The sequence below is a fragment of the Eschscholzia californica genome, unplaced genomic scaffold, assembly GCF_041429995.1.
Source record: "Eschscholzia californica isolate CP2 unplaced genomic scaffold, dmEscCali1.0.p SCAF_1, whole genome shotgun sequence".
NCBI lineage: Eukaryota > Viridiplantae > Streptophyta > Magnoliopsida > Ranunculales > Papaveraceae > Eschscholzia > Eschscholzia californica.
The window spans coordinates 81,661,543-81,669,062 of NW_028238198.1; the positions used below are offsets into that span (position 1 = coordinate 81,661,543).

Below are 7,520 nucleotides of genomic sequence, written 5' to 3' on the forward strand. Positions count from 1 at the left end.
GTATACCATTTCTAGGTTATGAAGTCCACGTTTGATAGTGGAGGAATGTATTTTACCAATAGAATGTGGTTTTCAAGAATTACATTCCATAATGGTGTTTGGTAAGCGAGAACTCAATGGGAATCCTGTTCCCAAACCTTCTGGGGTTCCCATTTTCTTTCCTATGGAATTGCTATTGAGTATATTTCTGACCAAACAAAACAGTAAAAAAAAGTGTTGCCGTTACTACTATCCAACCACACTTCGTACGAAGAATTTCTCAACAAAATCATCATATATCATCCACTTCTTTTGTCCTGGCACACTTCTCGTACGAAGAATTTCTCAACAAAATCATAATATATCATCCACTTCTTTTGTCCGGGGAGGAAAACGATATATATATATATATTTTTTTTTTTCATATTATAGAATTAATAAATTGCAAAAGAAAAGAAAAAGGAAAATATAAATTATTGAAGACCATATACAAGCAATGCTCCAACTCCAGCAACCCCAGCAACAAGACCGATGATAACTCCAATAGGTGGCAAACCACCACCAATCGCCTTTCCAGTATTCACATCGTATTCTGCAAATCGTTTCTTCGGAGCTTGACACTGTGGGCATCCATAGGTGTCCGGCTGCCAAAAATCCAACACTTCGATATGTAAGTAACCAAAGTAATACCACTGATTTTCACATAATGAAGTATCAAACAATCGGTCTTTAGATGGTGAAGTTTGAGCCAAAACTAATACTAGTTCTAGATTTTCACATAATAATGTAGTTTTAAGAACATTTCATATTTCATTGAAATGTATAAAGGATTAGCTTGGAATCAAATTACGATATTTGAGGTGGAATTCACAAATCAAGACTGAAAAAGAAAATGATAGAGAATCTGAGGAAGTAGGAAGCTTGCCTGCTCTTCAAATGGTTTCTGCAAGGTGTAAATGAATCCACAATCAAGGCATATGTGTGTTGCTCTGGCCTGCAAGAAAGTATTGAATTCCCAAGCTTCTTTAGGGTTTGTACGAATGAAACTTTGAGCTACGCATTAACTAAAAACGAACATAAATGGACTGATCACATCTAAGCACAGATACAGTCTATGTGAATCAAGTTACTGTATGGACTAGGTGTATACGATCTCTGTGTCTATCCACTGACATTATGTTTAAATACCGAATGTCAAATCAGCACACAAAATTTGTACAAGAACTTGAAGTTGATTTCCCTGAATATAACTTGAAAGCCAAGCTTACCTTTTGAGTTTCAGTTAACTTCCTTCCAAAGCGCGGTGGTGCTGGACGTTTTGGCAATCGTTTTACATCTACATCAGGGCCGCCCCTGCATGGAAATATGAATAATCTAAATTCGACTGGAGGAAATATATTTTCTACTTTCTGATAAACCAATTATTATTTTTATAGTTTTTGAAATTTGAAGATGGGCATTTTATAAAATGTTGATAATGGACTGTCAATTGATCTAAAAGTATCAAGTACAAATGGAGGGTCACCGACACACCTCCCATGATTTTCCTATGAAAATATAGGACTCCCCTCTTACCCTACTCCTTACATTACCGCATTGTCGACGTGGATAATAGGACAAGAGTGGTGCAATGACGAAATTGCCCTTGAAATCACGTTTTCCTTTTTGTCCTATTCAGATGCGGTAAGGTAGGAAGTGCCACGTGGAGCTCTGTATCATCGTCGATTAGGATAAGAGTATGTGAAAACCTAGGGAGGAGAAGAGAGATGATGATGATGATACTAAACCTGTTAATGACAAAGTAGACAGAATCAGGCTTAGCTTGGATGGCAGTTTTAGTGAATCCAAGCTTATCAGCAGGCCAAAGTTCATCTCCAAAGAAACTACTTGTGTACAAAACTTGATCCCCTGATTTCAATCCTGCTTTCGCTGCATTTCCACCATTTTCTACAGCCTAAGAGGAAGACGAAAAAATGGTGACTTAGCAAATCCTAAACTTAAACAACTTGCATTGTCTATGTTTACCCATTTCTTTTCGTAAAAAAGATCCATAAGTTAGCACGAGTCTGTATAGATTTGCACATAGTACATTTCTTACAAGTACACATATTATGCAAGATTGCACATAGTTTGTGGGATGGATTTGCACAGTTTACACATTTGCAGACGTCATTTGCACACGGAACCTAAGCCTAATACCGTTACGTATTGACATGTTTTTTTAACGAATACCAACAAAAAATTGGATCTTTGGCTCAATTTCCCATGATTGAAGTATTCTTGTTCTATGTAATGGAAATGAAAAATGCTAAGGAACAAGAAAAACTAGGCAGACTTTGGACAGAAATCTTAGGCGGCTTGCTGTGATTCGTGTTTCCGATGATTTTGACCCACGGAACTGCGAATCACAACAAGCTTTCTACCCCGAGTCAGCCTACGTTTTCTTCTCTATCAAATGTCTTTTGGAAATATTTCTATCAATGAGGATTAAGTAAAATAAATCAACAAGTTTGGAGGAAAAAAATTTAGAGAGAGGGAGAGAGCTCACAGTAATGACAACACCACCACCTTGTTTTTGACCCAAAGTGAGGCCTAATGGTTTGTCAACTTCAACCTCAATGTTCTTGGCAGCAGTACTTCTTCTAGCTTTTATCTCCAATCCCCTCCTCAACCTATTATCACTACTACTATTACCATTTCTCTTCGAAATGAAAGAATTTGTAATACCCTTTTTAGCTTCTTCAAGTGTGAGTCCTTGAAAGCTAGTTTTCTGTTCATCACCATGGCACAAAAGTTTAGAGAGAGATAAACATTGGGTTTTGACTTAATGCCTTGATGGGTTTGAAAAATTACCTGCTGGTTTTGATAATGAAGGCTTGTATTATTAGTACTAGTAGTAGATTTGCAGGAGTGATGATTCTTTGTGATTAGTGTGATACTTGAGGAAGAAATAGCTGATGACATCTTATTACTCCACTTTCTTTTAAGTCTGTTTTGAAATTTTCAAGCTCTGATCTTCAATCAGTGCTTGATAAAAGTGTTGTAACAGGGTTTGGGTTGCCCTTTTTCTAAGTATAAATAAATTTGATGAGCCTAAATCAGATAACCTTTTAGTGGTAGGGAGGATGACAAGCACACGCCCATTTTACAATTGGCAAGGGAAGAAGGATAAGGTTTTACTTACTTTATGTGTTTCAACATCACAATGAGAAATAGAAACAATTCTATGAAAATAGCATACTCGAACCCATCTACTGTTGGTTATTTCAGAGTTGAGGAGTTTCTTTGGGGTGATCTGGTAGTTCCTACAGGGTGGGGCCCAATGGAGTAAGTGGGGGGTCGATCATGGATTTTTCCATCTTTTTGTTGGCATTTCGCTCAAAGGGTTGAAGGGAGAGTTATTCACAAAGGCCAACTTGATCTTCTTCTCCAGGGATCTCAGATGAGGGAATCCCAGGAGAGTCGCCGATTCCAACTACTGTCCATGTACGAACCATAGTAGACATGACCAATTGCCCATCCTACCTCTTCTACGTTATTGACAACCCATCTTTCTCCCAGTAGAGTCGCACTCTTGGTTTTTTAGAAGAGTCCACAACCAACTGAGTTACAATCTGCAATAGGCTACAAATGCCGTAGTTTTGGAGGATAGATTGGGCCATTGGAGTGAAGAGTTAAAGATTTACCTTTTAATGGACACAACGTCACAACACTATCACCTTCTTGATTACGACTAACAAGACATCAGGGGTAACATGTCAGCACAACGTTTTAAAAAGTGGTATAAAACATTAAACATGTTAGAATCAAACATCCCGACAAATTTCAAGTATAATATTATTAAACAAAAGAGATGCTACCTTAGCCCAAACATGAATTCCGCAGAAAATTAAAATATCTAAGCCAGATTCAGATGCTTGGAATGGTCAAAATATGAAAAGAAGACTAGTGGAAGCCTACTCAACCTCCAACATTCATAGAATTAAGCAAGCTGTTCTATAATTTAGACACACATTTTACATATTTTAACTACATCATATAGATAGATAGATAATTCAAAAGAAAGAGTAGACTTCAAACTAACTACTAAAATGAAGTACTAGGAACCAAAATAAAGCTGAAAATTGCCTAATTTCTCTCCCTTACAACCCCAAATTATATCTTCTTTGAATCAAATTCACTTCCCTTTGCCTAAAAAGAACTCATAATTACCATTCATGTTAAGATCGAAATGGACTGAACCAGCTCCTTCAAGCTTCACCTTGACTTCTTTCTTCTCTTCCTCTCCTTCCCTATATAGCTGAAAACCTGAACTATTATGATTCATTTTCTCATTCTCATGCATTAATAATATGTTCTTTCCTATTTCAATATCTTCTTGGCTATCTTGGGTGGCCATATTCTCCATTAAACCTGATAAAGCTAAGTTGAAGTTAGTGAGTTGAGCTCTTGTTGCTTCTAAATTCCCAGCAGAGTTCATATCTGAGGAAAGACTGTTGTGAGCTTTATCTAATATTGCTTGTAGATACTTCCCTTGTGCTGCAATTCTCATCTGCAGCTTCTTTTGTACCTGTTTTAAATAGTTTAAACTTAATAACGGTGGATCCGAAAAACAGAACTGGAAATTCGATAAGAACCCCTCGAACCATGTGCCTTTGCCCATGTCGGCACCCACAGTCAAAGGCGTCCGGGAGTGCATATAGCTAAATCGAGGAGTCTAATAGAAAGCATAGAGTTGTAGATATGGGAGGGGTTTATTACCTCTAGTTGTTCATGCAATCTTCTTTGTACTTCAATCTGATACTTTAATGTGTCGGGAAACGGAATTTCTCTGTTTAAATTTAAGTCATCGCTTAGTATAATAATATGTAGCTCGAAATGAGAAAACAAAGGGCAACAAGACATACCCTTCATTGTTCCCTCTTGAGGCACAAGTACTTGTAGATGGGGAATGCATATTTACATGTCCATCTGAATTTCCTGAAACTAACAAAAAAGAAAACAATGTCAAGGTTGTTATACAAAAGATTAAGTTATATTGAGCGAAAAAAAATGAAGAAATGGAAAAGAAATATAGAGAAAGAATGGGAGTCACCCACCAGCACTATCTCTGTTTTGATCTGAATTACAATCCTTTTTTCCATGCTTTCCCAGCCTATACTTCTATAATAGAAAATTGGGTTGTAATAGTAAGTAAATGAGAAAGAAAGCAAGAAAGATGAAAAAAGTAGAAAACTTGTAAATCAGACCTGCAAATGACTCTTCAAATGGTACAATGTCAAGCCTTTGAGACCCATCAACCTTAACACTGATTTTGGAGTTGCTTCTGTTCCAAACATAATAAAACCAAGATTACTAATTAGTATAATTCTAACATAAGATATTCTTTTCCCATCAACCTCTATTTGTCATGCCGACGGCAAAGGTTGCCAACGGCAGAGAGAGGGAGAGAGGAGACAGATAAGTTGGTGAGGGTGGTTGATGGTGGTGGTGAATCATTTTCTTACAAGTAAGAATGTTGCCCTTGTAACTAACACCACCCATTTGGACGGATGGATACTAATCATGATTCATGCATAGGATCCCCATGGTAACAAAGAAAAAAGTAGAAGTGGTGCCCATATAATCTTGAGACAAAAGGAGCACTGGGCTTGCATAAGGACCAAAAGAATGGGCAATTTCTAATAGGCACCCTAGTCTATAAAGGCCATTTTGATCGTGATAACATACATGTTTTTTTAACTGGAGAAATCAGAGCTGGAAAGCTCATTTTGATTGAGTGATTACATATACTATGTTTTTTGACTGGAGAAATCAGAGTCCTCCAACCCGACTCTTACCAAGAAAGTAAGAAACATTAGTATACTCGACCAAATGAAATCACCCTCGGTTTGACATTCATAGAGGTAAGAGGAACACACCACTATCGTACCCCCGCAAATTGACATTCATGGAGGTCAGGGGAATACAACTATCGTATGTCAACAACCCTTGGTCGGAGTGATAAGAGGTTTTAGTCATCCTCTCTATGAGTCAAGGATTCGCGACAGACTGACAAGTTCAAAAAAAGAAAAAACACAAGGTTGTAGACCTAGCTAGTTCACTCCCTTAAAATAATAATGTGTCATTAATGGAAGATTGAAGTAGGGCTACTCCAATTAGGAGTAAATTATAACTACCCTACACCTAGAGAGAGAGAGAGAGAGAAAGAAAGAAGATGGAGAAATAATTACTCCAAGTAAAACAGAGGAAGAAAAGAAGTTAGTACATACTATCAGGTCCACCAAGCCGATTAACAGCATCAACAAATCGTTCATGAAGGTCAGACGTCCATCTTAGACGTGGCTTCGGATCCCTAGACAATACCACTCCTCCTCCTCCTCCCCCTTCCCCAGTCCGATACTGATAAGTTTCCATTTTCTTCCAAACCCTAATTTCACCTCCCAAAATTGGGAAATCCTTCAAATTCTTAATACTCGATTTGATTTCTGCAAATTAGAAAATTCATTCTGGTAAAATAGATTGTTGTAAATTGAAAAGCAAAAGAGCAATTCATTTTGATTCTTTAATTCCTTCTCAAAGTTAGTGAGAGAAAATTGAAAAAGCAGTTGATTAAAAAGGAAAAGCAGAAAGCTTTCTTCGAATCAGAAGAGATTCTTACTTGTAGAGAAATCAATGTATCAAAAACTAGAAAGAAGAAACCTCAATGAAATTTCAGAATTTGTCAAAATTGAGTTTGGTAAAAAAATTGATCTTTTTGTTTATGAGCTAAAATCGAATGGGAAATCAGGAAATGAAGAACAATTGTGAAGAGATTGATTATACTTACAGGGAAAGTTGAAATTGAAGATCTGAATTGTGAAGATAATAATAATAAGTGAAGAAAATTGAGTAAAGAGTTAAGCTTTATAATACGTGAAAAGATATAAAGAAGAAAGATAAAATTAATAGTAAAACAAAAGAATCAATCAATTTGAGAAAGAGAGAGAGAGAAAAAAAAACCCTAGATTCCCTGAAAATGAAAGATGAACATGCAGACTAGTGAGAGGTTTTATCGGCGACGAATCTTCAATTACTTGTTAATAGTCATTCTCCTAATCTTATTTTTCTTAAATATAGATTAAATATATTTTCAACCCCAATTTGTCACTAAAAGGCCCGTTTGGTCTAGCAAGTGTCTCACAATTGGTTTCCGTCTTTAAAGGCCAAAGGATTTCTTTTTTGCTTGAAACGGAAAACATTTTTGTACTACATTTTCTTTCTTTCATCCACACATTTCTACCCCTCTAATTCATTTCATTATATTCTTCCACTTCATCTACCCTCTCTCCACTTCACCCATTTCTTTCAACGATGTTTATATGAAATCCCCAAGATTGGTAAACGATATATATGAAATACAAAAAAATATATGTAAATACAAAAATATTTTCTTATTACAGGTATAGAACGGTCGTGCAATCTAACTTGGGGATCTTTATCACATTATCTCAGCCGCCGGCTAAACAAATAAATATAAAGCAACAAGTTCATTCAAAAAA

At 36.4% G+C, this 7,520-nt stretch overlaps 2 protein-coding genes across 7 annotated transcripts; both read right to left on the reverse strand.

The window, feature by feature from the left end:
• Nucleotides 1-434: 434 nt before the first annotated feature.
• On the reverse strand, nucleotides 435-3,350 carry ENH1 (rubredoxin family protein). Its single transcript, XM_086656458.1, has 6 exons — nucleotides 2,833-3,350; nucleotides 2,528-2,749; nucleotides 1,767-1,933; nucleotides 1,248-1,332; nucleotides 905-973; nucleotides 435-623 (listed from the first exon to the last, which is right to left on the reverse strand). Exons 1-6 carry the CDS (start codon nucleotides 2,941-2,943, stop codon nucleotides 453-455), a joined length of 825 nt encoding a protein of 274 aa, XP_086512584.1. The 5' UTR covers nucleotides 2,944-3,350; the 3' UTR covers nucleotides 435-452.
• Nucleotides 3,351-3,913: 563 nt separating this feature from the next.
• Nucleotides 3,914-7,041, reverse strand: LOC147569889 (myb family transcription factor PHL11-like). Of its 6 annotated transcripts, none has more exons than XM_086672453.1 (7): nucleotides 6,982-7,041; nucleotides 6,252-6,467; nucleotides 5,229-5,305; nucleotides 5,079-5,142; nucleotides 4,887-4,959; nucleotides 4,741-4,810; nucleotides 3,914-4,549 (listed from the first exon to the last, which is right to left on the reverse strand). In XM_086672453.1, exons 2-7 carry the CDS (start codon nucleotides 6,394-6,396, stop codon nucleotides 4,157-4,159), a joined length of 822 nt encoding a protein of 273 aa, XP_086528579.1. In that variant the 5' UTR covers nucleotides 6,397-6,467; nucleotides 6,982-7,041; the 3' UTR covers nucleotides 3,914-4,156. The 6 variants fall into 6 exon arrangements, with proteins under 6 accessions (XP_086528579.1, XP_086528561.1, XP_086528568.1 ...); XM_086672435.1 differs by having other exon boundaries at nucleotides 4,887-4,965; XM_086672442.1 differs by having other exon boundaries at nucleotides 6,809-6,999.
• Nucleotides 7,042-7,520: the final 479 nt, after the last annotated feature.

Bases quoted from the DNA above. Each gene is read 5' to 3' on its own strand.
- ENH1 (XM_086656458.1), bottom strand. From the start codon at position 2,943: ATGTCATCAGCTATTTCTTCCTCAAGTATCACACTAATCACAAAGAAT. The intron at 974-1,247 runs GTAAGCTTGGCT...ACTTTCTTGCAG, and splicing joins AGTTAACTGAAACTCAAAAG to GCCAGAGCAACACACATATG. The intron at 624-904 runs GCAAGCTTCCTA...GATTTTTGGCAG, and splicing joins AGAAACCATTTGAAGAGCAG to CCGGACACCTATGGATGCCC.
- LOC147569889 (XM_086672435.1), bottom strand. From the start codon at position 6,396: ATGGAAACTTATCAGTATCGGACTGGGGAAGGGGGAGGAGGAGGAGGA. The intron at 5,143-5,228 runs GTCTGATTTACA...TTTCTATTATAG, and splicing joins ATTTGAAGAGTCATTTGCAG to AAGTATAGGCTGGGAAAGCA. The intron at 4,550-4,740 runs GTAATAAACCCC...TATTTAAAACAG, and splicing joins GATTGCATGAACAACTAGAG to GTACAAAAGAAGCTGCAGAT.